This window comes from Marmota monax, unplaced genomic scaffold (assembly GCF_021218885.2).
Source record: "Marmota monax isolate L192 unplaced genomic scaffold, Marmota_monax_Labrador192_F-V1.1 WCK01_AAM20220418_F8-fsc00313, whole genome shotgun sequence".
Classification (NCBI taxonomy): domain Eukaryota; kingdom Metazoa; phylum Chordata; class Mammalia; order Rodentia; family Sciuridae; genus Marmota; species Marmota monax.
Window position 1 is genome coordinate 772154 of NW_026695173.1, and position 27914 is coordinate 800067.

At 39.0% G+C, this 27914-nt stretch overlaps 3 protein-coding genes across 4 annotated transcripts in view; 2 read left to right on the plus strand and 1 right to left on the minus strand.

Moving 5' to 3' along the window:
• Positions 1-710: 710 nt before the first annotated feature.
• LOC124081868 (nuclear receptor-binding factor 2-like) lies at positions 711-22268 on the minus strand (the record flags this gene model as incomplete). The annotated part of the gene is made up of 2 exons (XM_058573863.1): positions 22200-22268; positions 711-1250 (listed from the first exon to the last, which is right to left on the minus strand). Coding segments are annotated over exons 1-2 (609 nt in total), but the record flags the coding sequence as incomplete, so codon positions are not given.
• Positions 22269-22535: 267 nt separating this feature from the next.
• Positions 22536-23057, plus strand: LOC124081873 (cytochrome c oxidase subunit 8A, mitochondrial-like). The gene has a single exon (XM_046428237.2). The coding sequence runs from the start codon at positions 22609-22611 to the stop codon at positions 22816-22818; it is 210 nt and encodes a 69-aa protein (XP_046284193.1). The 5' UTR covers positions 22536-22608; the 3' UTR covers positions 22819-23057.
• Positions 23058-24158: 1101 nt separating this feature from the next.
• LOC124081878 (zinc finger protein 626-like) overlaps positions 24159-27914 on the plus strand; it is a 47020-nt gene continuing 43264 nt past the window's right edge. Inside the window, exon 1 of one of the 2 annotated variants that reach the window (XM_046428241.2) lies at positions 24159-24742. The gene's annotated coding sequence lies outside the window, so the exon portion shown is untranslated. The remainder of the gene's footprint in view (positions 24743-27914) is intronic. The other variant, XR_006848173.2, reaches the window with a different exon arrangement.

Below are 27914 nucleotides of genomic sequence, written 5' to 3' on the forward strand. Positions count from 1 at the left end.
TAATTGGTACTTGAGAAAATTATTCTAGGTACCCATTTGGTTTGCATTGGGAGAAAGTGAACCTCCAAGAGTTTACTGTCTGCCAGGTGGGAACCATTAACTCTAGTGGGTAGATCAGATATGCAATATATTTCACAGTGACTGTTTCCCACATCCTGGCAATGCTGCTCCTGCCAATCAGCCAGATGGTAAAGCACATCTGGAATTACCTTTGTATGTGGTTTTCCCTTTTTTTATTTTTTCTTCTTTTCTGAATTAACCGTGTTGCTGTATTTCTTCTGATCTCTCCAAAAGCCTTCTACTTCAATTATTCACAAGTCCTTTCAGAAAATCCTCAGCTCCATAAGTGGAAGTTGTGGAGATGGATAATCCATGGGAGGAAGATTGGGTATTGGAATATCCTTGGCTTTCCCAGTATTTGCTGCAAATTTCTGCCAGGTTGAAAAAGCTGTAGCAGTGTCTGAATGTAGTGGCAAGCTCCATAATGCTGACTTTTCTTTAAAATCAGCAACAAGGGGCTGGGGATGTGGCCCAAGCGGTAGTGTGCTCGCCTGGCGTGCTTGCGGCCCGGGTTCGATCCTCAGCACCACATACAAACAAAGATGTTGTGTCCGCCGAGAACTAAAAAAAAAATAAATATTAAAAAATTCTCTCTCTCTCTCTCTCTCTCTCTCTCTCTCTCTCTCTCTCTCTCTATCTATCTATCTCTCTCTCTCTCTCTCCCACTCTCTCTTTAAAAAAAAAAAATCAGCATCAACATCCAGCTCCTTATCTACTGGACCTATTAGAAGTCTGGCTTTTTCAGCCTTTAGTGCTTTATTTTCTTTCCTTAATCTTTCATTCTCAGCCACAAGGAACTCCACATGCCTTTTCAAATCTGCAATTTTGGTTGCCTGCTTCTCAATAATTGTTTTATCATCCTTCGGGGCTTTGCTTCCAATACATGGCTGTGTTGGCTCACTCTTTTGCTGAAGTAAAAATAGCAGTGTTTCTGGATTCCTGTCAAAGACTCCATGAATTTCAGATAGGTGTTTCTCTGTACAAGGGCTGTAGTTCTGAGAAAAAAGGGGACTATGACCCTCTGCATCCTCATCAGAGGGTTTGTGAGATGCCTGAATATGGGTAGGTACATCCTTGTCTGTTTTCTGAGCTTTTGATTGTTCTTCACACTTTGCCCTTTTCCACCTCTCCTGGATGAGGAGGAGCTGTTTCATGTGGCTATCCCTTTTTAATTCCAGTGATAAATGAGCCTATTTCACAAAAGGAAAATTACAATTTGCAGAATTTAATATTGGAAATCTTTTACTGTTAATATATCCTATTCCAAGAGCCTTTCTGACTTAACACTTAAAATTTTTATACTGTTTGAAATTTAGTAAAGATTCAATAACAATATCAAAATAACATAAATTAGAGAAAGGTATATTTTTTTTTACTTAATTGAAAGCACCATTTATTAAGTCAAAATCCTAATCTCAATAATTCAGACTTTTTCTGACTATGCCTTACACTTCCTCCATCTGCAATGCCATGCCATTTGTAATCATCTTAGAATTGGAGAAATCCTTTCTATTTAGACCTCAGTTCTATAGTAACCAAAACGAAGTCTTCCTGTTAACAGATTTAGAAAGCTCAATGCAGGCAGATACCAATAGCAGGTTCTATAGTATCAAAGACACAAAGATAAATATCCTACGATTCAGTGTTAAGAAGCAAGTGGGTTTTCCCTGCCACTGATATCCCTCTCAGAAATTATCTCCTTATTTCAATTAGACATATATGTACTAAGTACTTCCTAGGTACCTGACATTTTACAATCAAGAAATCAGAAGCCAGGTTTGGTGGCACATGCTTATAACCCCTGCTACTTAGGAGGCTAAGGCAGGAGAATCACAAATTCAAGGCCAGCCTGCAGAACTTACCAAGACCCTGTCTCAAAATTTAAAATAGGGCTGGTGATGTAGCTCAATGGTAGAGCACCTGTCTATCATGTACAAGGCCCTGAATTCAACTCAGACCACTGTTAAAAAAAGAATATTTAGATAAAGGTATTCTTAAACCTTAACAAGCCTTACCCTAGCATAGAAAATAAAAGTCACTGGTAAAGCAAATTTTGAAGTTAAGAACTTTTTAACATAAGGCAGGGGGCATAGTGGTACAAGAAGCCTGTAATTCCAACCATTTGGGAGACTTAGGAAGATCACAGTTCAAAGCCAACTTGGGAAACTTAACCAAACCCTGGTCACAAAATAAAAATAAATGAAAAGGGCTGGAAGGATGTGGTCCACAGGTAGAGCACCCCCTAGGTTCAATTACCAGTACAAGGAGGAAGTCAAAAATAAAGAAAAAAAAAAAAAAACAATTGTCTAAGAATTCAAGAACAGACAAATGGGAGACTTCATATTTAAAAAATCTTCAACAAGCAGATTTATCCAATTGGATCCAGGCATGGTGGTGCACACATGCAATCCCAGCAGCTCAGGAGCCTGAGGAAGGAGAACCACAGTTTCAAAGCCAGCCACAGCAACTTAGGGAGGCCTAAACAACTTAGCAAGACCCTGTCTCTAAATAAAAAATAAAAATAGCTGGGGATATGGCTTAGTGGTTAAGCGCCCCTGGGTTCAATACCAGGCACCAAAACAAACAGCCCAATGATGGTCAAATATAAGCTACTAACAGGATGCAAGTTTCACCATGCTTAAAAGAGCAGGAATGAGGTTGGGGGAGAAGGTTGTTTCTGCATGCCATGATATCAACACTTCACTTAGTTTGCACATTTTACATATTTTTAATATAGCACTTAAAGACCTACATTTGATCCCCCACCATCAAACAAAAACAGAAACTCTGCAGATTTTACAATTAAAGAACTTAAAGATCTTACAAGCAGTAACGCTATGATTAGTGTTTGGAGGGTTTTTTGCTACAATACTGGTGAATGATCCCAGTGACTAAACAAGGGTTAGAGCTCTTCCACTGAGCTATATCCATAGCCCTTTATACTTTGAGATAGAGTCTTGCTAAATTTCTGTGATTGACCTGGAACTTGTGATCCCCCTGCCTCAGCTTCCCCAGTCTCTGGGATTACAGGCATTCAATACCTTAACTGGCAGGTTCTATGCTTTAAAATCCCTATGGAAGGGCTGTGGATGTGGCTGAGTGGTAGAGTACTTGCCTAGCATGTGGAGTCCTACATTTGATCCCCACCATCAGACAATAACAGAAACCCTGCAGATTTTACAATTAAAGAACTGAAGATGATTTCATTTGAAAAATAATGTTTAGGGAGGATTAAAAAGTAATAAGAACCAGGCAGGTATAGTAGTGTATACCTGTAATTCCAGCAACTCGGGAGGCTGAGGCAGGAGGATTGGAAGTCTGAGGCAAGGCTGGACAAATTAGACTTTGTCTCAAAAAAATACAAAAATAGCTGGAGTTATTGCTCAGTGGTAAAGCATGCCTGGCTCTGTTCAATTCCCAGTACTTAAAAAAAAAATTAAAAACCTGTTAGGTACTTAGTCCAAAATAATTCCCATTTTGAAAATTAGCACCTGGCAACCAAGAATGGCCTTCCTTTTAGGCCCACCCCCAAAGACTCCCTAACTACTAAAACCAGAGCAAAGGTACCAAATAACAATCACAGGGTTTTTTAACTACTCCCTTGTACCTGACTATATATTTAAAAGACATTTTTTCCAGCAGGCTGCTGTGCCTTGCAGAAGGGCAGTCTAGTAGATATTCTCTGTCAATAAACCTTTGCTTGAACTCAGATGTATGTCTCATGAATATTTGCTCCAGCTACCCTAACAAAACCTTTCAGACCAGGTGCAATGACAAGCACCTATAATCCCAGCAGCTCTGGAAGCTGATGCAGGAGGATCTGAAGTCCACAGCCAACCTCATCAACTTAGCAAGGCCTTGTCTCTAATAATAAAAAAAGAACTAGGGATATTGCTCAGTAGTTAAGTACCCCGAGTTCAATCCCAGGTACTAAAAACAACAATAACCACAAATCTCTGATCTCAGGATCAAACTCTGGGTGACTTAATTTGAAGAAAATCCTTACTTTTCCTCTTTTGGTTGATTGCTAGGAGTCTGCTATGGTTTGAATCTTAAATGCCCCAGGAAGCCCAAGTTTAGAACATTTGCTCCCCAGCTATTGGCACCATGGTTAGGTATTGGAATCTTTAATGGGTAGGGCTTAGTATGAAGTGAGCAGCTTTGCTCTACCACATATTTCACCATGATGTTCTACCTTGCCACAGGCCCAAAACAACAGGGCCAATAAAACATGAATTGAAACCATGAAACCATGAACCCATTAAACCTTTCCTCCTTTCAAGTTGAATCTCTCAGTTATGAAAATCTACAAGAGAAAATTGGTAACAATAAGCAGCAAAGTCTTTGCTATGACTATACCTGATAGTGGCTAAGAAATCTTTTAAATTGAGATGGAGGAGGTGTCATGGCTTAGAAATGTTGACTACAGAAAGCTTGTAATGTTGTAAACAGCTTAAAGTGCAATTCTGGTGCGAACTCAGAAAACCAGAATGCTGATAAGAATGTGTAAACTAAAGGCCAAGCTCATGAGGTTTCAAACAGAAATAAGGACCCTACTGAGAACTGGACTAGAGGCCATTCATGTTACATTCTGGAAAAAAACTAGTCTACATTTTATGTATGCCAAGATTCTGTGAGGCTGAATTTGAAAGAGATGGACTAATTAACTTGGTGGAGGAAATTTCAAGGCAGTGGTCTGTGTTTAGCTTTCAATTAATATACCATTGAGAATGGGAACAAAAAAGAGAAAAGAGAGATTTAAAAACTTCAGTTTAGACAGAAAAGTAGAACCTTTAAAGTTGTGGCCAAATAAGGTACCACTGCTAAAGAGATCAGTGCCATCAAAAAGAAGCTAAGGACTTTGCGCCTCAGGAATCAGCAAGACCCATCATAGATTCAAAGACTTCTGTTTGATAAGAGAGCCCAGGGGAGCCCTACTCCCACAGAGTCAGGTAATTGTTTTCCTTGTGTTCATCTTTCAAAGGAATCAGAGTCTGCCATAGCTGTGGTCTAAGCAGGCCATCTACTGCTCCAGCTGGTAGCATACCTTGTCATCCATACAATGGTGCTTTTGCAAGCACGAAGAATACAGGAGTTATTACATGGGATCCTGGGGGATCCCATCAAGACTTCAATCAGCATGTGACAGTCAAAGCCCCTGCCAAGTAGCCCTTGAAAAGGCAATGTGTGAAGCTGTGAGAGTGAAGCTAAAGCTGCAATGGAGACCCCAGTAAGTCAGAGATACCAGGAATGGAGAATGCCTGCCAAGGGAAGTCACAGGCAGAGAGTAAAGCCGGCCAGAGTGAGTGGCCACATGCACTACAGTTGGCAAAACCAGGAACAGGGCTGCCTAAACCCTTTGGAGTTCACATCATATCACTGTGTCCCAAATGCAGCACATGAAGCTACAGAACTCAGTATTTGCTCTGCTGGGTTTCCGTCTTGATTTGGTCAAATCCCTTCTTTCTTTCTATGGTCCTATTCCTCCCATTTGGAATGGGAATGTCTATCCTATGCCACTGAATGTTACAAGTATGTAACTTGTTAAATATTCCAGTGGCTCACAACCAAGTTTGCCTTGAGTCTCAGAGTAGACTTTGGATTTGGACATTTGAGTAATAAATGGACTGTTAAGACTTTGGAGACTCTTAAAGATAGAATGAATGCATTTCATTTCATGAGATGGACATAAGCTTCTGGGGGACAGCAGCAGAATGTTATGGTTTAGAACTTGAATGCCCCCTTGAAGGCTCATGTGTTGACGGTTTGATCCCTAACTGATGGCACTATGAGGAGGGAGATAACAAACTCTGTGGAAGGGGATGTGAAACAGAAGGAAGTTGGGCCATGGAAGGCATGACCTTGAAGGGGATACTGGCACCAGCTCCTTCCTCTCCCTCTGCTTCTCAAGGCCATGAGATGAGCAGTTTTCTTCACTACAAACTTCCTACCATTAAGTTCTGCTCACTGAAGGCCAAAAACGTGAGGCCAAAAATGATGGGTCTGAATGACCATGGACTGAAACTCTGAATTTTTTTTAAAGAGAGAGTGAGAGAAAGAAAGAGAGAGAGAGAATTTTTCAATGTTTATTTTTCAGTTCTTGGTGGACACAACATCTTTGTTGGTATGTGGTGCTGAGGATCGAACCCGGGCCACACACATGCCAGGTGAGTGTGCTACCACCTGAGCCACATCCCCAGCCCAAAACTCTGAAATGTTTAAGCAAAAATTAACTTTTTATCTTTCTATATTGATTTTCTTAGGAATTTTGTCAATGTCAAAAACACAAAGAACTAATCATAAGTTCTATAAATATTCAAACTCATGGTACATTTTGAGGTTTATAATCTCAGTCTGTTTTTCATTTTGTGCTTCTATGGATTTCTTCATTTACTTATTTTTAATTACATTCTATATTTCATTATGTTTCTCTGTGAGACATTTTAAATATGTTTTTGAACAAGATGGGGTATAAATAACATTAATAATGGATCTACTTCCTATATTTTGTTTACTATAAACTTTTTGATATGCCTCATCCCTATATTAAGTCTCTTTTTCCCCTTCTGCAGATACAAGACACAGCTTTCTGCCTGATCTTTATTTGTATTTTAATGACTTTCCAATTTCATGCTTATAAGTGTCTGCTAGATTCTACCATTCCTGAGATGCAAATTAATTAGACGTTCCTTGTCCAAAGAAAACCAGGTGATTATAGTTTTGATCGAGCCTTACATGCCAGATTTACATTTTTCTTCACTTTGTTCTCATCTTTTGTTCCTGTATTAATTTTGCATAGCTTGTGTATTTTTCTTCATTAACATTTAAATCTGTTGAGATGTTCTATCTGCTCTACTACTGTTCAGATACACTGTGGATGAATTTTCTTTATCATTACCACCTACCTGAATAAATTTTTCTACTTGTCACTGCTGGAATTACAGAAGTGTGCCACAGCATCAGCTGTTTTATCTACTTTCTTATCAAATAGAATGCCTTTTGCAAAACTAAAGAAATGCTTCCCTTTGTAGAACCTTAAAACAGTATAATGCATTGGTGCATACCTAAAATCCCACCAGCTAGGGAGGCTGAGGCAGGAGAATCAGGAGTTCAAAGTTAGCCTTAGCAATTCAGTATAAGGCCATAAGAAACTCTGTGAAACCCCGTTTCAAATTAAACAATGGCTAAGGATGTAACCAAGTGATGAAGTGCCCCTAGGTTAAGTCCTAAATAATAAAAAAAAATAAAAAAAATATATATATCTCACAACTGGGAATTGTGGAAGGGGCCACATGGGGTATAAGATATTGAAATCTGGGGCACTTAACCATTGAGCCACATCCCCAGCCTTTTTATTTTTAATTTTGGTACAGGGCCTTGTTAATTTACCTAGGGCCTTCCTCAGTTGCTGTGGCTGGCTTTGAATTTGAAATCCTCTACTCAGCCACCGAAGTCACTGGGATTACAAGCATGTGCCACATGTCTGTTTTCAATTTGGAATTTTTAAAGGTTATTTTAGAAGGATAAAAAACTTTCAATCTGATTGCATGGTCATAGATTTCCTCCACAAATTCAAAACAGGAACAAATGCTCACCAAGAGAAATTTGGTAAAAGAATAGGCATCTCAGGAAAAAAAAAGAAAAACTAACAATTCTGTTTAAACTGCTTCCTCCAAATATGAAACAAGGCAAATATTTAAAGTGGATATTAAGAAATGATGGTGACAGGAACTAAGAAAATCTGAAGAACCTACTAATTCTTCCAGTAAGGCATGGTAGTGCATGCCTATAATCCTAGAGACTGGGGAGGCTGAGGCAGGAGGCTCACAAGTTCAAAGATAGCCTCAGCAACTTAGTGAGGCCCTAAGAAACTCAGGGAGACTCTGTCTCAAAATATAAAAAGGGATGGGGATGTGGCTCAGTGGTTCATAGGCAACTTTAATCCCAGGTACCAAAACAAACAAAAAAAAACTTGTTGTCAATAAGTCAATTTAGAATACAATGAGCTCATTCCAACACATCAGTTTTGCAACTCTAATACATGGCTATCTTTTAAATATTTTTTAATTGTAGGTGGACCCAATACCTTTATTTTACTTATTTATTTTAATTTGGTGCCGAGGATCGAACGCAGTGCCTCACACATGCCAGAGGAGTGTGATACCACTGGGCCATAAAACCAAGTCTAAACTCCAAATCAGCCCAGTTGGATATACTAATCACATTAAGTTCTATCTCCATGATTTAAAGCTAATATGATTTAACAGGCTATCATCTTTTCTTTAATATTTATTTTTTAGTTTTCGGTGGACACAACATCTTTGTTTGTATGTGGTGCTGAGGATCGAACCCGGGCCGCACACATGCCAGGCGAGCATGTTACCACTTGAGCCACATCCCCATCCCTGGCTATCATCTTTTCTAACCTAAGAATGTCACAGAATTTAGACTAGGTCAGGGTGATATTTGAAGCCCTTAGCAGTTTCAATTATTCAAATATCAGATTAGGAGGAATGCAAGTTTTTTCCATTTATTTATTCAGTTAGCTGGAATCTTTGGTTTTGTTGTTGTTGTTTTGGTACTGGTAAGTGAACCCAGAAGCATCTCAACCACTGAGCTACATCCCCAGTGCTTTCTTAGTTTTTATTTTGAGACAGGGTTGAAGTTGCTTAGGGCCTTGCAATGTTGCTGAGGCTGGCCAGGAACTTGCATCCCTCCTCCCTCAGTCTACCAAATTGCTGGGATTATGGATGTGTGCTTATGGAACTCATATGTAACATGACTTAAATAGTTAAACAATATGTCGCTTTTGTAGTGACTAAAATTTAATAATCCAATGGATAACAAAATATAGTTTAGGAAAGATTTAATAATACTGAATTCACAAGCCTTAATGTTGTACAAAAAAAAAAAAAAAAAAACAACATAAAACTCACCATAAAATACACAGATTTATGTGGTACCTGCCATCTGCCCATCCTGCAGCACAAATATCAAGTGTTTAAAATTCAGACTCCTTTAAACTATATTTACTATGAATTGACAGACTTCTTGCAATTGGCTCATAAGTTTTTAGGAACATGGCTGTGTATAAGATCTATATACCAAGGTGCCATTTATGCCATCTTCATGTTTCAGACAGAAGACTGGTTTAGGAGAAGCTGGGAAATCCATCATATTTGAAAAATACTCTTAAGCTAATTTTCTAGGTGATAAGCAGAATGATCTAACATGCATATGCAGGACAACAAACACTACTGTTGTGATTTTCATTCTAAATAAAGTGGTCAGAGATACTGGGAAAAACAAATTGCTCTTCATTTTTACAATCAGTATTTCTTAAAAAGACAATTTACCCGCAGCCTTCTTGTGACAATAAATAGCCTCTTCGTATTTCCCTGAAGCTAATAAATGGTCTGCTCGTCTGCTCTGCTGATGAGCCTAGAAGACAAACATCTATAAATTACTATTAAGTGCAAAACATGACTTTAGATAACAACAATAGACATTGAGGTGGAATACCTACTTACTGTAAGTCTTTGGGTTCTATCACTAGCAACTGCCCCAAACAAACCAACCTTTTAACAAGATAAATGATACTATTTGTTGTCACACCTCAAATCATCATCACAGCTTTATGTATATCAGGATCTTTGAAAAGAGTAGATAGAACCTAAAACTACTGCATCTAAATAAACCCTCTCCCAGTTAACACCAGGCACTTCAATGACCCACATTCTTCAACTCCAGAGGTTAACTAGAAAGAGTCACAATTATAGTATGTTACTAAAAAAATATATATATTTTTAATTTTTCAAACTTCTTTCAAAATAAGAGTTATTTCATAGACAATTCCACTAGTCTTCGGGTAGGGAGAGGGAGCATGGAATGAATAGATGAACTCTAGATAGGGCAGAGGGGTTGGAGGGGAAGGGAGGGGGCATGGGGTTACAAATTATGGTGGAATGTGATGGTCATTATTATCCAAAGTATATGTATGAAGACACAAACTGGTGTGAATATACTTTGTATACAACCAGAGATATGAAAAACTGTGCTCTATATGTGTAACAAAAACTATAATGCATTCTGTTGTCATATATAAATAAAAAAACTAACTTAAAAAAAGCTATTATCAGAGAACCACTTATCATATGGTAAAATTTAACTGTTATTATTATCAGTTCATTCTTCCCTTTCAACATAAAGCTGCTATTTGTCTCAGAAATGAGAAATCTGTGCTGGACATGGTGGTATTCACCTATAATCCTAGCTCCTCAGGAGGCTGAGGCAGGAGAATAACAAGCTCAAGGTCAGCCTCCGAAACTTAATGAGATGCTATTTCAAAAAAAAAATAAAAGGAACTGGGGATGTAGTTCAGTGCTAAAGCACCACTGGGTTCAATTCCTGGTACCATTTAAAAAATTAAAGAAAAAAAATTTGCACTTGAGGCACTATGATACCAATACCTAGTATTAAAGTGATTTTTTTAAAATCAGATACAACTCACCAAAAGAACAAAAGCAAATGACAATATTCTAAAATCAAATGACTTAAGTATCCCCACATGTAAAGGTAAACAGATTAAATAAGCAATACTGGCCTTTTATTTATCTATATATTTTCATGGTACTAGGGATCAAACCCAGAAGTGCTTTACCACTGAGCTACATCCCCCAGTCCTTTTAAAGTTGAGTCAGTGCCTTGCTAATTTGTTTTAGGGCCTCATTAAGTTGTGATCCTCTGGTCTATGCCTCCTAAGTTCCTGAGATTATAGGCATGTGCCATCATGTCTGGCTATTGTATGAATTTTAACCACAGAGTCAGACTAAGCAAAAAATATGTTCAAAACACATAAATGTTTTCAGGTACCTAGAAATGACAGGCTCTGGCGAAAGAGAATATACATAATTAAGAAAACTAGTAGATACAAGAAGTTATGATTAACATTGTTTCTCTAATGAATATATTCTGATATTATTGTTAAGGCTTTTCCTTGAAATCCCACAGACCATCATAACAAGGAGTGGCAAAGTGTAGACCTATACCTACCAAGAATCGGGGGCTCTGGTATCAAATTCTTGCTCTCCCACTGAAACAGTTAATTTATTCCAACCTTCAGGGCCCATTTGCTTACCTATAAAATGATGGATTTGGAACTGATCCATGGTACTGAAGTTTTAAATGGAATTCAAATCGTGAGCACTAGGTGAAGATGCAAATTCTGGGTCATTAGGTTTGGAATAAGGTTTAAGATTTTACAAAGGTATATAGCTAGTTTTATAGCTGCTGGCTCACAGATACATTTTGAGAGGCAAAAACAAGATGCTATTTGAGATTACTGCATTCTAGTACTGTCTCTATGATCTTTGTGCCTTTGGGGACTCCAATCACTTTCTACCCTGTGCTATGGATATTTGTGTGCCTCCATAATTAAACTTCAAGCTATGATGACAAAATAAATGGTTACTTGAACTTCTGAACAAGAACAAAAAGTTCCTAATAGGTGAAGTCAGGACTTCTTAGCTCTCCCATCTTCCCTAAAACTTCCCCATGAAAAAATCTAATCTCCAACTCTGCCCATTCAGGATTTACCTCTCACTATAGTCTCAGATATAATATTTTCTAATAAACACACTCATCTATTTAGGTTATTTCACACCACAGCAAATTCCTTTTTTAAAGTATAGTTGCTATTAAATTCTTATTAAATATCTACCAAGTGCAGACAGAGTAGAGCCCAGATTCCAACTCTCAGCTTGAACACTTTTATAAACACATGAACTTGGTTGGCTTTAACTATCTGCCTCAATTTTCTTATCTATAAAATGAGAATTATTGTGAAAATTAAACTAATTAGCACCCCTAAATGGTTTGTTATACTAAGAACCATGATAGACAATGAAAGTGGAGTTTTTTTTTTTTTTTTTAATCACCAAGCAGTTGACAATCCACAGTGGGACACACCTGTAATCCCAGCGACTTGGCAGGCTGAGGCAGAAGGGGCACAAGTTTAGGATTAGCCTCTAAAATTTAGAGAGACTTTAAGCAATTTAAGAGAATCCTGTTTCAAAGCTGGGGGGGGGGTAGTTAAAAAATAAGCCAGACATGGTGGCACATGCCTATAATACCAGAGGTTTGGGAGGCTGAAGCAGGAGGATCAAAAATTCAGAGCCAGCCTCAGCAATGGTGAGGCACTCAGTAAATCAGTGAGACCCTGTCTCTAAATAAATTACAAAACAGGGCTGGGGATGTGGCTCAGTGGCTGAGTGCCCCAGAGTTAATCCCCAGTAATCAAAATAAAAAAATAAAAAGTAAAAACATCTGGGTGATGTGGTGCACATGTGTAATCCCAACAGTGCAAGAGGCTGAGGCAGGAGGATCTGAGTTCAAAGCCAGCCTCAGCAATTTAGCAAGGCCCAAAGAAGCTCAGGGAAATCCTGTCTCTAAATAAAATATTTTTAAAAGCCCAGGGATGTGGCTCCATGGAAAACACCACTGGTTCAATCCCTTGTACCCCCTCCTCAAAAAGTGACAACATAGTTGGGCAGACTACATTAAAGTACATTTTTTTAATAACTAAAGATACTGCAGGAAACCTATTTTGGTAATAATTTTCTTATTTTCAAAAGAATCATTAAATATTTCCCATTTTAAAACTGATCTCCTTAAATACTGTTCTTAATTGAATCAAGTCATTAAAAGTAGCTAAGGTGTGATGACGAAAACCTGTAATCCCAGTTGAGGCAGGACTGTAATCCAAGTCTCAGCAATGTAGAAAGGCCTGAGCTAAAAGAAAAAAGAAAAGTAGTACATGTATAAATTTTTGTTATTTCAAAGTAAAAATTATGATTTTTTTATAATCCATGACTCCTATGTTACAGTACTCATATTGCCTTGTCCACTAGACACCTGAAGAATCCCATTCAGATTTTTTTTGTTGTTTTTGTTTGTTTGTTTGTTTTATGTGGTGCTAGAGATTCAACCCAGGGCCTTGTGCATGAGAGGCAAGCACTCTACCAACTGAGCTACATCCCCAGGCCCCAAATTTCAATCTTAGAATCAGATACTAAGTTAATAATGTCTCAAGGTTTTAAGTAATGTGACATTCAGAAACTTGGAAATACAGGTAGAAACAGGTTTGTAAAGAGAAGTGAAGCAGTCAGCCTAAAGAGTCAGAGAATCCTGACTGAATCTGAGGCTCCCTATGTTCTTAGACCCATGTATACTATACCCCTTCTTTTCCTGCTCCTTTGTTTAGAGTCCAATAAATCAACTCTTTTTGCTTAAGCTGATTTCAAATGGGTTTTCATCATTTGAAACCAACAAAAACCTAGCAAATATAACCTGTTACTAAGTGGCTGATCTCTCTAACAAATATTTTCTTTCTACATCTACTGGCTTTGTTTTTGGAACTGCGATTGGACCCAGGAGCACTTTACCACTGAGCTACAGCCCCAACTCTTTTCACTATCTTTTTAAATTTTGAGATAGGGTCTCAAAATTTGCTGAGGCTGATCTAGAACCTAGAATTTTCCTAACTTAGCATCCCAAGTTACTGGGATTTACAAGAATGTGCACCTGGCTATAGGCCACTTTTAAAATATACATTCCACACTGCACTCTTACCCAAAGGAAAAGAGTATCATCTTTGATAACCTTCAATTTATTAGTTCATTTAGGGGAAAATTGTATACACAAATGAAAAGAAACAAAATGCTAAAAAGTCCACAGAGGAAAATATACCATACTCCTGACTTTATAGTAGGGTTGTCTGTTAGGAGTCATCCACTTCCCACTTCTTTTCTTTTTTTTAGGAGAGAGAGAGAGACAGAGAGAGAATTTTTTAATATTTATTTTTCTTAGTTTTTGGCGGACACAACATCTTTTTTTGTATGTGGTGCTGAGGATCGAACCTGGGCCGCACGCATGCCAGGCGAGTGCGCTACCACTTGAGCCACACCCCCAGCCCCTTCTTTTCTTAATCAATAGACAACTAGCAAGCAGTATCTACAACCAGTAAACACTGAATGGACTACTCAGCATAATAAAAAAAAATTACATTTAAGATATTCAAGTCAGAAGTGGTGGTTTCAATCTCACAATCATTATCCACTCTAAATTTCAATGTTTTCATCTGTAAAATGTAAAATACCTCATATAGCTATTAGGAAGACAAGATAAATAATATACATATTGCCAATCCCATCACTTAGTAATTGCTGGACATATTTTAGTGCTCCACTGCCTTTTCCTAGAGTGCTTCCATTAAGCCCAGCCTCACTTGTGACAGGAGGTTAATTTTCCCTAAAATTTTCAGGGCAACAAGGAAAGGATTCAAACAGCCCACTTTACATTAAAAATTTCACTGTATATAATATAAGACAGTCACAAAGATGCCAGGAAAATGCAAGACTATTCCTCCTTGGACCATCATATAATTATTTTTCTTGGATTAGAATCTCGAAAGCAAGTGGACTCATTTACCTCAAATAAAGAGAGAACTGACTACTCTGGAGGGAAGCTCAGTTACTCAAGAAACATTCCAAACACTTAAGAGACAAACATATAGGAAACACTTTGACCTGCCTTTGCAGCACAGTTAAGTAAATCATGACCAATGGTCATATGTAAATTAAAACGTTACATCATCTCCCAAACTGGAAGCAAACAAACCAAGAAATAGAAATGATCTCACATAATTTTTTCCAGTACTGGAAAACTAAAAACAATAGTCCTTTCTCCCAATTTTGTAAAATTTTAAGACAAGGTCTCCCTAAATTATCAAGCCTAGCTCAAGAAACCTCAACCTCTCAAATTGCTTGGATTACAGGAATGTGCTTTGCACCATTTATCTCACATTAAGTTTTAACATGTTACCACCTCACACTACCAAAATTAAATGTATGAAATGAAATGCCTAAATAGACACTAAGAAATTTTATGTTACTATCTTTCCATATTGACCAAAAGGAGAGGAAACCCTCTGGGGAAAAATAATAATAATAACCAGATGAAACAAACCTACTCAAAGTTGAAAGACTATTTTTTCTTCAATGGAAGTGAAATTTATTTTTCTTTTTAACAATTTTTTTGGGGAAAGATGCATTATTTGTACAAATTTCCTTTTTTCCCTTGTTTTGGCAATACTGGGGATTGAATCCGGAGTACTGTCACTGAACTACCCCCAGAAATTTTTCTTTTTAACGTTGAGACAGAGTAACACTAAATTGCAAAGGCTGGTGTCAAACGTGTGATCCTCCTGCCTCAACCTACCAAGCTACTGGATTACAGGTATGCACCACCATTCCCAGCTTGTTCTAGTTAAACATTGGAATGACTATTTCAATTTCTTCCATATCTTAAAAAATTTCATTGTGAGAAATAAGCCTTAGGGCCCTTACTGTAAAACTAACATAAAAGAGTCAATACTACAGTGGAGGCAATAAATGCTGACATAGGATCTACAGTTCAATATAGATAAGGGCCAAGGTGAAATTAAAATGAGAAAATTAATAGAGAAGCACTGCTAAAAAGCATCCAAAGCATGAGTTTGATCCATATTTTACTCAGTACCCAAGAATATATTAGGTCAATACCTAAGTAATTACTTAATTTCTCTCAATGTAGGTTCATCTGTAAAACTGGGAAAAAGTTCTTACTAAACCCCAAGGATCCCTGAGGACACATGATTATAAATCCATGTAATAATAATCCTGTAATAAGTCCTTATACAATGAACTTGAACAATACTAGAATGTGTTTAGCAAAATTTTGATAGAGGCCTCTCAATTGTACTTAACAACACAATTATTTGTTTTGTATGGTACCAAAGACTGAACCCAGGGGCACTCAACCATTGAGCCACATCCCCATCCCTATTTTGTATTCCATTTAGAGACAGGTCTCAATGAGTTGCTTAGCTTTTAACTAGCTATTAACTCCCAATCTTCCTGCCTCAACCTCCCAAACCCAGCAGCAGGGATTACAGGCATGTATCACCACACCCTGATATTATTATTATTATTATTATTTTTAATTTTGAAACAAGGTCTTGCTAGATTGCTTAGGGCCTTACTAAATTGCAGAGGCTGGCTTTGAATTGCCAATGCTCCTGCCTCCAACTCCAGACCTGATGGGATTATAGGTGTGAGCCACAAGAGTCTGGCTCACTTTTAAAACCCTTCAAGTAAAAATTAATCTCTATTCCACTATTATGTTCCAATAAATAGCTAGGTAATAAATCAGATCTCTCAAATCTCAAATGATTTAAGAATTCAAGATGACAAACATGCCACTTGTCACATAGTTTATGGATTATGAAATTGTGCTAATCTTTTAAATATAATTATTTTCAAAAGATAACACAAGCCTGGCATGCTGAAACATGCCTGTAATCCCAGTAGGTGGGGAGGCTGAGGCATGAGTTCAAAACTGGCCTCAGCAACTTAGCAAGTACCTAAGCAACTTAGATTGACCCCGTCTCTAAATAAAATTACAAAAAAGGGCTGGGGATGTGGCTCAGTGGTTACACGTCCCGACTAATTTTTCGTAAACTGCTGACTCTGTGCTCTATTTTTACCACAATCACCAGTTTCAGACTTTTACTAAGCCATGACACACCTGTAGAGCAGCTGACGGAGGCTATGTGGCAGGCTGTAGCCAAATAAAGTGAAGCTAACTGGAACTGAACCAATGGTCATTTTGCAAGGACACTTGAACTTTGAAGCACTTTGTAAATGGCTGAATATTTCTAATACCCCTTTAAGTTTCAGTATTGAGTCACCCAACTTTCATTGCAAACTATGTCACCTTAAAACAAGAAAGGTACAAGACAGTATTCTGGCTTTTAAAAACTCCCTAATGTAGTCCAAAGTTTTTAAGTGTAAACAACAAAGGGGGGACGGGTCAGGAGAGGGGCCAAAGTAATAAAACTGGAAGAGTTTCTCAAACAGCTAACCTGCCAAAGTTAGGTTGGAATAATGACTTTAGATGATACCAGTGACTTTGAACCACAGCTGTGGGTTAGAATCTTAGGCTTTAAAGCTCAACAAATTCAAAACTGTATAAGGGAGACTTTAAGTTATGGGCTTATGGTCTTATTATAATAATGGCTAACTCATACTCTACTATGTATCAGATGCAGTACCAAGTGGTTTGCAACTATTTCCTCCTTTAACCCTAACACAAAACCTGAAACACAGCGAGATCAAGTAATTTGCCCCAGGTTAGGCATCAATTAAGTGACAAAGTCAGAATTTACCCAAGCAGTCTGGCTTCAGAAACTATTTTCCTAAACCACCAGGCTCCATTGCTTCTCTATATAGTGTGAACCAGTTCAAGGCTCTTCCAACACAGTAGGGTTGAGAGGTCCAATGTGAGAAATTAATCCTCCATAGTCCTTTTTCCCAATTCCACCAGCACAAATGAACTGCAAGCCCATGACTAAAAAGTTCTTCCTGTCTGCAACCTTAGGTATTCTAAGTTTTATAGATAAATAGATATCTATGTATCTATATCTCTCCTAGATTAGAAAACTCACAGATGCAGCGGCCAGTCTGGAAAGAACCATTTCTTATTGCTTTAAAGACTTTAGACTACCAGTACTTTTTCTGAGAACAACAAACAGCTTTTATACTTTATGATGCCTAAATTGATGAAACTGAGCTAAAAACAGAAGGTCGTGTTTTTTCCCCCAGCTATCCCTAATTTATTCGGGGAGAAGAGAGACTATTTATGAACCCGAAGGAATACAGTAAGTAGGTGAAAAGAAAACTGGAGTTAGGGGTTTTACTCCACCTCTCCAAAGTCGGGGAGCTTAGACTCGGGCCCCCTGTGTTGAAACTTACAATCAGCATTACACACCATTTCTGTCCTAGCCAACTCCCATGCTTCCCAGGCTTCAGAAAGGCTGCTATGTGGCACTTGGAGGCATCTCCCCCGCCACAGCAGAGGTGAGGGCATCCCCAGTAGGCCGCAGCCCGGGGCCCGGCAACAGTAGACACCAGAAGTCAGTGGGAGCTTCCCCGCAATCTCAGAGGAGGGCAAACTCTGAGGCGGCTTGCCCGGAGCCTCTATGAACTCAGGGCCTGCCTGTGGCCCTCAGCCTCTGCGACTGTCCCTCTAAGACTGCCCCCTGGCCTCAAGGGTCTGTCTGCACTCTGAGGACTGTACCCCACGCATGAGGCAAAGGCACCCACCGTGGACGCAATCCTGTGAGCCACTTACCAGGTTGAGTGGTGCTTCCCTTACTTCCAAAGACCTCGGCGCGAGCAGCGTCGCCAGGGCACATGGAGGGAAGTAGAAAAAGAGCGAGAGGCAGCCTTGGAGACAGCCGCCTCTCAGGGAGCCCAGAGAGATTGTGGTAGGCGCAAAAGAAGCAACCTCCCTACCACTTCCTTTTCCAGCGCCTCAGGCCGCCCCCTGAGCACTGCTGTGGCCACGATCAACTTCTGACGTCACTCGCCAGGGGCTGGTTCAAGGTGGGAGTGAGGACGAGCTGTAGGTGGGGCTCACGGAAAGCGGGCGTTCGGCTGATGTCTGCTTCAAGAGTTTTGTTTTGATTTTTTCCCCATGAAATATCTTCTGAAAGGGTAGTCAGATGTTTTGTGAGAGGTGCAGGCTTTTAGTACCTTAAGATGGCTATCTTCCAATATTGACTTCTCTCATTTCCTTCTCGCCTGACTTTTTTCTAAATTCACTCTGCTTAGCTACATCCTCTCTTGCACTTGTGTACCCACCTTTATCCTTGTACCTGTTGATGTTTTTCAAAAAATAGATCTGAGGGCTGGGGTTTTAGCTCAGTGGTAAAGCGCTTGCCTAGCACATCTGAGGCACTGGGTTCAATCCTCAACACCACAAAAAATAAGTAAATAAATAAAGGTATTGTGTCCATGTACAACTAAAAAAGCAAATTTGAGCAAAGTTAAACCATATACTGAACTGGGCCATGATGGGAGTTAACGTGAATTATTCAGCAGGGCTCTGCCTTGAAGTTGAACACAAACTAATAAAATAGCACGTGTTACAAACAGCCAAGTATAATGATGTATTTAACAATTACATTCCAAGCCATGGTGTTAGCGGTGTTTACTGATGATGAGTCCTTGCTTCCCCAATGTTGAAGTACAACACCAGAGAAGCATGCTGAGACAAGGTTAGAGTGGAAAGTAAAAGCTTTATTAAAGGAAAATACTTCTCCGGGAGGAAGAAGGGGACCCAAGAGGTGGAATCCATGGAAGGGAGAATGTGTTCCCCTTTTATAGCTTAGGTCTTCTTTAACTTTCCCACATTCCTGTCCTCTGTTCTGTTATCTTACAGTGATGGAATGTAAGTGTGAAGGCCCAAAGGGTGGGGCACAGGTGGGACAGAGGAGTAATCTGGGCTGGAAGGACTTTTGGGTTAGCATCTCCAAGTTTGCTGGGAGGAGTTTCATTAACATTTCTTTGGGATTGGCTCTGGACCTTGGGGAGCTTTTCTCTGACTCCATTCTCAATGTAGTCTTCATTTTGGGTTTTACTGGATGTTAGACCCGATTTACCTAACTACAATGACTACCTATCTTTAAATCTGTCTTCAATGGCACAAAATTATGTCATGAAATCCACTGACAAACGTGATGTATGCTGCAAAGATGGACCAGAGTTGTAATGAAGAATAACCAAAATGCAGTTGGGTGGTGAAGGAAATTTTCCCAGGGGTGTGTGATTTTTCAGATGGAACCTTTAAAGAGCCAGCTAAGGAAAGAGCCTTTCAAGGAAAGGAAATGCACTGCAACTCTAAGCTGAAAGAAAGAAAGAAAGAAAGAAAGAAAGAAAGAAAGAAAGAAAGAAAGAAAGAAAGAAAGAAAGAAAGAAAAAAAGAAAACAAAGGCTGCCTGGGCAATTGTAGCAAGACCCTGTCACAAAAAGGGCTGGGGAAGTAGCTTAGTGCTAAAGTAAGTTAATGCAAGAACATGAATGGCCTTAAGTACCATCTCTCTTTCTTCTTTTTTCTCTTTTTGAAGGGTTCAAGGGTTGAACCCAAGGGTGTTTAACCACTGAGTTATATCCCCAGACCTTTTATTTTTTTTTATTTTGAGACAAGACCTCACTAGGTTGCATACAGCCTCACTAAATTGCTAAAGCTGGCTTCAATTATGTGATTCATCTCCCTCAACCTCCCAAGTTGCTGGGATTAGAGGCATGTGACACTGCAGCTGGCTTTTAAGTACAATTTTAATGCATAATGAAGCACTTAGATTTTATTCCAAAGTTCATTGGAAAATAAGTGAAAGTGTTTTTTCTTCTCCTTGTTTTGCTTTGGTTTTTTGCAGTGCTACTACTGAGTCTCAAAGGAGAAGCATGTAAATGGACAGGTGGCACATATTTGTGTCTATTGAGACACGCAGGAGTATAATGGTCCACTTCATGCTTTGGAGCTCTGCCATTGAGGCTTATTTTTAAATGGACATTTTTTTTTTATCCCTAATCTTGGAGGAAACAGGATTGCCCTTCTTCCACATCCTAAACCCAGTTATCTATCCTTGAGCACACATCTATCTCAGGAATAAAGTAATTCAGATTTTGGGAGTTGGATCCAGAAGATTTAAGAAATCTCCCAAATTAACAAGTGAATTGTGACCCCTATTAGGACACACCTAGAATGTACCCTTTGAATAACCTTCAAATATCCTCTGTTCCCACTGATTGGTAGAATCAGACTCTGGAGACAGAAGTTCCCTGTGTTTTTACTTTTCTAACAAAGCAATAAAATTTATTTTTCCTTTTTTTTCTCAAAAACCATGTCTCATTATTGTATTGGCAACAGGGGCAAGAAGCAAATTTTTGGTAACAGAAGAATGGCAAAGTTGAGGCAGCCTCAATAATTTAGGGAGACCTTCAACAACTTAGTGAGACCTAGTCTCCATATTAAAACAAATAAAAATACAAAGGACTGGGGATGCAGCTTGGTGGTAAAGCACCCCTGGGTTCAATCCCCAGTACTGGAGGTTTGGGGGAATGGTGGGGGGTGAGAAAGAGAGTGCCCAAGAACTTTTGGAATGCAGGAAATACCCATGAACATTTGAAATGCAAAACAGGAAACACTTGGGCAACCCATGCATGCCCTTGGCCCAGGTTCTTGTCTGAAAAAAGTAACAGGACACGAGGAAAATAAGCTAGAGCTAGAAAAACTGGTGTGAAATTTTGTAATGGCTCTGTCTTCTGTCTTCAGCCCTTAGCTATTGCAACCAATGGGTTGCTGTTTCTCCCTCTGAAAATGCCTTGCATTCTCCCTTGGATATCTATCTGTTTTCCTAAATAAATTTGTGTCTCTGGTTGGCGTGCACTGAATTTTTTTTCATTCTTGTATGCCAAGGACCCCACTTGTCCTGAGTCAAGTTCCACTCTCTGGGACCTCCTCTAATGACAGAGACCCTCTTTTTCTTTTAGGTTCCTAGAATCAACTTAAAACATTATTAATATTGAACAGATCCTGCCCAGAAGCTATTTGTAAGTGTTCTTCTCTGCCACTTTAACCTTTCAAAACGTGCTGTATTGTAACAGTGGTCCATATTGTGCTTTGAATATAACCCTGACTGCTCTAGCACTGTAACATATTTTTATTTTTTTTTTATTTTTTATTTATTTTTTTTTAAATGCAACATACAAACTTTATTTAACAAAAGTAACAGGTAATGTCAAATAGGCACTTATATTAAAGAGAAAAACTGACTAGAAGAAATTTTATCTTAAACACCTTACAATAAGCTACTTGCAGTTGCATTTAACTGAGCTCTGTTGCTGTGAAGAATACAGCTCATGCACAGGTATGGATGAATGATTTGTACATTTTTCAAGTATTCACTGAATACTACCTTATATACACATATACATTAAATTTGAGAAAGATTTAATTGATGATCCCAGATAGACTTCATTTTTGTTGCTGTTTTGGAAGAGGTCGTCTAAAGAGAAGAATATGGGGTTCTGGCTCATGAATCATGTAATGAACCCAGCCTAGACTCTGTTGGACACCAAGTCTCCTCCACTCCTCTTCAGACATTAGATGAGTTTTGGGTACCTGTTTGGAAAGTTCTCTGGGTAACATGACATGCCAAGAGTTAATAATCCTCAGTTTTCTTCCTGCAAAGACAAGACTCCCATGATCCGGTACTCATAGTGCTCGTCGAAGTACTTGTCCGAGTAGTAGATCTGCTTATGGGCCATACTGCCGGCGCGCAGCGGGGCGGAAACGAGACGGAAACCGGACTGCAGAACGGGCGAAGCGGAACGCACGTCCGTCCGTTTCAGGACAGGGCAACGACTCGACTAAAACCCTGTAACATATTTTTAAAACAGACCTGTTTCTTTCTCTTCTTCTCTCCAAGCCTGTCCCTAATCTCTACTCCCTAATCCCAAAGGAAACAAGATTACCTTTCTTCCCCATCCTAGGCGGAGTTATTTGTCCCTGAGCACACACCCACCTTAAGAATGAAATAATTAGCCATTTTGACTTCCTGACCTTGGGCTCCTGCTGCAGATTGTCTGTGGTCTCATCCGTGTGATCATGTCTGTCTTGACGCCGCTGTTGCTGAGGGGCCTGACAGGCCCGGCCCGGTGGCTCCTCGTGCTGCGCGCCCAGGTCCATTCCAAGCCGCCGCGGGAGCAGCTCGGGACCATGGATATCACCATTGGGCTCACCTCCTGCTTCCTGTGTTTCCTCCTGCCGGCCGGCTGGGTCCTATCACACCTGGAGAGCTACAAGAAGCGGGAGTGAAGGGGTCTGTTCTCTCCCTCGCCCTGTGACCTGACCACCCCTGCCAGCCCATCCTGACCATGTCTGCATTCCTGGCTGGCTTCTCCTGGATCATGTCGTTCAATTCCAGTCAACTCTTCTGTAATCATGATTTCTCAGTGTTTCCATGGTGACATCTGGGACCACTATATTGGCCCTGCCTGGTGGGGTTCCCCTTGTAACAGTAAAATCTATTTAAACCTTGAAAAAAAAAAAGAATGAAATAATTCAGATTTTGGAAATGGCTTCAGATCTCAGAAATTACTATCTTCCAAATTAACAAGTGAATTACAACTCCTACAGATTTGGAATGTAGCCTTTGAGTCTGTTGGCAGCAGGTCCACCCTGGCCCCTGGAGCCCAACCTCCACTAGTTTGTTCTGCATGCCAGTGTGGCCAGCTCACAAGGCCATGGCGAACTTGCAGTTTTTGTGTTCCTGCTTGTCTGTCTGAGACATATGTGTCCCACCGGAATGCCTTGACCTTTTCCGGTCTGATGGACTTCTTGTTAAGGGAGGTTTCGGTACCTGACAATAATAGATGTTGAAACTAAATTTCTCCCCCCTCCCTCCTGCTTTTGGGTAGTTTTCCACTTCTGCTGCTTGGGGTATAAAAAAGTGTGTTAGCAATAAAGTGTGTGACTCCTGGATGAAGAACCTTGGTGTCCTCTGTGTCTTTTAACCTCGCCTTCCCTCGCCGGACTGGGCTCCCTTGGCTGGATGTGGCAGAGTCACCTCTTTAAAAGCCTCCAGTTTCTGCTAATGGCAGATTCACAGCTTTTGGGAAGCTGTGTTTCACCTTTTCTGATTAAGCCATAAACCTTTTTTCTTCTTCTCATAACCATGTCCTCATTGTTGTGTCAACAACAGGGACAAGGATTGAGCTTTCAGCAACATGATAGATATATCCTGGCCCTGAGACTCTTCCTGTGAAACCAGATATGAACATTCCAGGTCTTTAAGTACGAGCAAAAGAAAAATAAGACCCAACACATATATTAGCACTGACCCCAATTGAATGTTTAGATTTTTGCTCAACTGTTTATATATTTATTTATTGGTAGCAGAGATGAGACCCAGAGACACCCAACCACTGAGCCACATCCCCAGCTCTTTTTTTGTGTTTTACTTAGAGACAGGGTCCAGCTGAATTGCTTAGGTCCTCTCTAACTTGCTGAAGCTGGCTTTCAACTCCTAATCCTCCTTCCTACTTCAGCCTCCTAATTGCTGAGGTTACAGGTGTGACCACCACACCCAGCTAAACTTTCTTGTTTTCCTGTGGTCTGCATTTAATGGCAATAGTTAACCCATGTGTGGAATATGATCTTCTACTGCAACTGCAGATTGTTGTAACAGGAAGAAATATTTTTCTTTGGGGAACTAGTTAAATCTCAGCAGTAGTGAGAAATTCCAAATAGTTGTTTCATTGGTTATTTGGTTTACCAAACAGGAGGTGGCTCTTTGGCTTCAGGCACAGAAGGGAATAGCCAAAGCTAAGGGAGAGTCCAGCAGAACCTGACAACCTAGACATTGAGCAGGGAAGGGTGATAAAACCAGAGTGATTTTTGTTGTTATGGCATGGAAGGGAGGTTGGCTTAACTGAAGTGATAGAAGGGGTTATATTTTTGTTTTTGTTCTTCTCTTGTTGATGTTTTTTCTTTGTTCTTGAAGGATTTGCAGGATGCAGGCATCCTGAGGGAACTTGAAACTGCAATGTTAGAAACACTCAGCATCTGCTCTTGGTGAGGAGTGAGCCAGGAAACCCTTCTAGCTGTTTCAACAGGCATGTTTTCCCACAAAGGTAGAAGGACACTTTTCTTGTCAGAAGAAGGGAATAGTGCCTCCAGCTGCCTGAGCAACTGCTTCAGAGGATGCCAGAGTTGGAAATGGGTTGAAAGCCTGGTAGATGTGAGTGCTTTTGCTTCACTTTTCTTTATATTGGAATTGTAAGGGCTTTGCCTGAGTTTCTCAGCAAAACATATCACATTTGGGTCTTCATCTTCTCCCTCTCCTTTCTTTTTTATTTTGTTATAACATTGCTGATAGTGTTCAACAGCAGAACACTAATTCTAGATTTTTATGATTCATTTTTTTTTCTGAATAGCATTGTTATTGGCCAAAATATAGGGTATGAACTCTAGCCCTAGTGCCTGTAATTGCCAGGTTGCCCATGAGGGGAAGGTGTTCCTGGTATTGGCTGATGTGGGTGGGCATGGCCAACATATATGCTCTGTTCTTTCCAGGTAGACTGCTGATCCCATTCAGGGAGGCTCCCCTACCTCTACAGAATGGCTTGGCCCATTCCTTGCAGCTGTGTAATAGGGGTTCCCTTGATGCTTTCACTATATCCCTTGTGGCTTTGAAACTTACAAGTTGTTTTTTCTTTTTCCTTAAGATTTTTTTCTGATCTTCTCTAATCTTTTTCTTAACCTGCTCCTTATCTTCTCTCTGATCTTCTCCCTGATCTTCTTTTCCCTAACCTACTCCTCCTTGATCTTCTCCCTTATCTTTCCTTTAACTTTTCCCTGATCTTCTCTGATGCTCTTTATCCTAAATTTCCTTCCTCATTTTCTCCATGATCATTTTTTTCCTGATCTTCTCTGATCTTCTTTTCCCTAATCTTCTCCTAGCTGATCTTATTCTCCCTGATTTTCTCTTTCCTGATCTCTCCTTCATAATCTCATTTTCTCTGAATTATCTCTATAAAAGCTTACTGTTTCTGAAAAAGGGCAGAATCACAGTCTTTGAGACAGGAGTTCCCTGTGTTTGTCCTTTGCTAGCAAAGTAATAAATCAGCTTTTTCCTTTTATCAAAACAGTGCCCTTGTTATTGGGTCAGCATCAGGGACAAGGTCTGAGCTTTTGGCAACTGTTGAAGTTGGGATAAGATATCTACAGAAAGAGAATTAAACCCTCTATGGATGAGCATGTTTCCTGGGAATGATCCCCTGCCCTTTCTGTTCTTCCTCCCTCTGGCTTCTTCTGAAAGTATGAAATCCAGCATCTTTACCCTGATCAGGCCCAGCTGAGGAAAGTTCAATGTGGCAGCTTCCAGGTTTAAGCTGCTGTGCTTCCACCTCTTCACCCAGCAGTGTCTGTGAGCCCAGATCCAATGTAACTGCTGCAGGATGCCTGCAGTAGGTGACTCAGAGTGTTGGACTGGGGTGGAATTTTCCATTGCTACAGTGCACTGAATGGGGAAGTGACGGGTGAGAAAGTCATACTGCTGACTTCTGTCTGGCATTACTCCCTTGTGTAAAATGGGGCAACTGGGGGTGAAGCAGGCTCTGCTTAGGTATGGATATAACATGAAACTGAAGGATAACCAGTATTCTATTGAATTATTTGAGAAAAAAAAAGTAATATAATTTTCTTTTTGTCTCATGGCAAATAAATATGTTTTTATTTTAAAATTATATATATATATATAATTTTAATATATAATTTTATATATAATTTTAATATATATATGTATATGTATATATTCCTTGATAGCCATTATACATGTAATGTATTTAACAGATGTAACTTGAGTATAATACTTTTATGTGGTATTTTGTACTCTAGTTAAATCAAAAATCTTTCTGGGCTCTAGAAACCAATTTTTCTCAAACTTTATTATTTTTATTTTTTTGAATGTGCCTCCTCTTTCCTCCTAGGCCCCAGATTTACACTGTGTTGACAAGTATAGCTCTAGCTTTATGCTATCATGTAACTGTACACTGTCATGGTACACACATACTATAATTTCTACAGGTCTATGCTGCTTGGTGAGGAGTACTTCATATATACATAAACAGTTTTCATGAAGAAATAATAGCAGTTTCTACTCCATCTTTACTTCATGAGAATTTGTTTTGTGTTCTTATCAATACTCTGTATTCTTTTGGTTGTTGTTGTTTCTTACTGGAAATTTCAATCAGGGGCACACAGAGACTGGGTCAACATAGTTGCTTAGGGCTTTGTTAAATTTCAGAAGCTGGTTTTGAACTCAGGATTATCTTGCCTTAGCTTCCCAATCCAATGGGATTAGAAGTGTGTGCCATGGATCCTTGTTCTATTTTATTTTTATATTGAAATATATATTAATTCTGAAAATAATTTATTCTTGATATTAAGAAAGCATAGAATATCATTTTTTTTCCACAAATAACCACCTTTTTTTTGGAAAAGATGTCAGTAGTACCAGATGTATACTTTATTGTTTTCTAAATGGAAAGTTTATTATTATTAATATTATTATTATTATTATTATTATTATTATTATTATTAAGCTATGTATGAGTCACAAAAGTTTATCTGTTCATATTATATGGTATATACTCTTTTCTATAACTTCATAGCATACTTCAATGTGTATCAAAATGACCTGTTGCGGGTTGGGAGGGAAGAGAAGGGTTCATGGGGTAAGAAATGATGGTGAAGGGCTGGGATTTTGGCTTAGTGTTAGAGTGCTAGCATGGGTGTGACTTGGGTTCAGTTCTCAGCACCACATAAAAATAAAGGCATTGTGTTGTCTCCGTCTACAAAAAAAGACTCTCTCTTTAAAAAAAAAAAAAAAAACTTTATTAAAAAAATAAGTGATGGTGGAATATGATGTATATTATTATATAAATACATGTATAAAGAAGTGAATTCATGTAAATATACTTTGTATAAAACCAGAGAAATGAAAAATTGTGCTCTATATGTTTAATAAGAATCGTAATGAATTCTGCTGTCATATAAAATAAAAAGTAATTAAAAATGAAAAATAAATGATGGCATTATGTTCTAATTGGAAATAAATACTACTCCTTTTAAAAATTAGGAAAAAAAGGTCTGTTTGTCAGTGATAAACTTTATTAAGTATAAAACGTATCCTGAATATTTGGTAATACATAAACCCAGACTTAGGTATTTATAGTGTTTCAGCAAAATTAAAAAACTTACTGTAGAGATCATTTCTTCAAACATACACTCATAATTATATGAGATGCATTTTATACATATACATATATACTACCATTATATACAATTAATAAATGATTACTACCTCTCACATTACCACATTTATTTCAAATTAATTTGTCTTTTGAAAG

Coding starts and splice junctions, on each gene's coding strand:
- LOC124081873 (XM_046428237.2), top strand. CDS start 22,609: ATGTCTGTCTTGACGCCGCTGTTGCTGAGGGGCCTGACAGGCCCGGCC.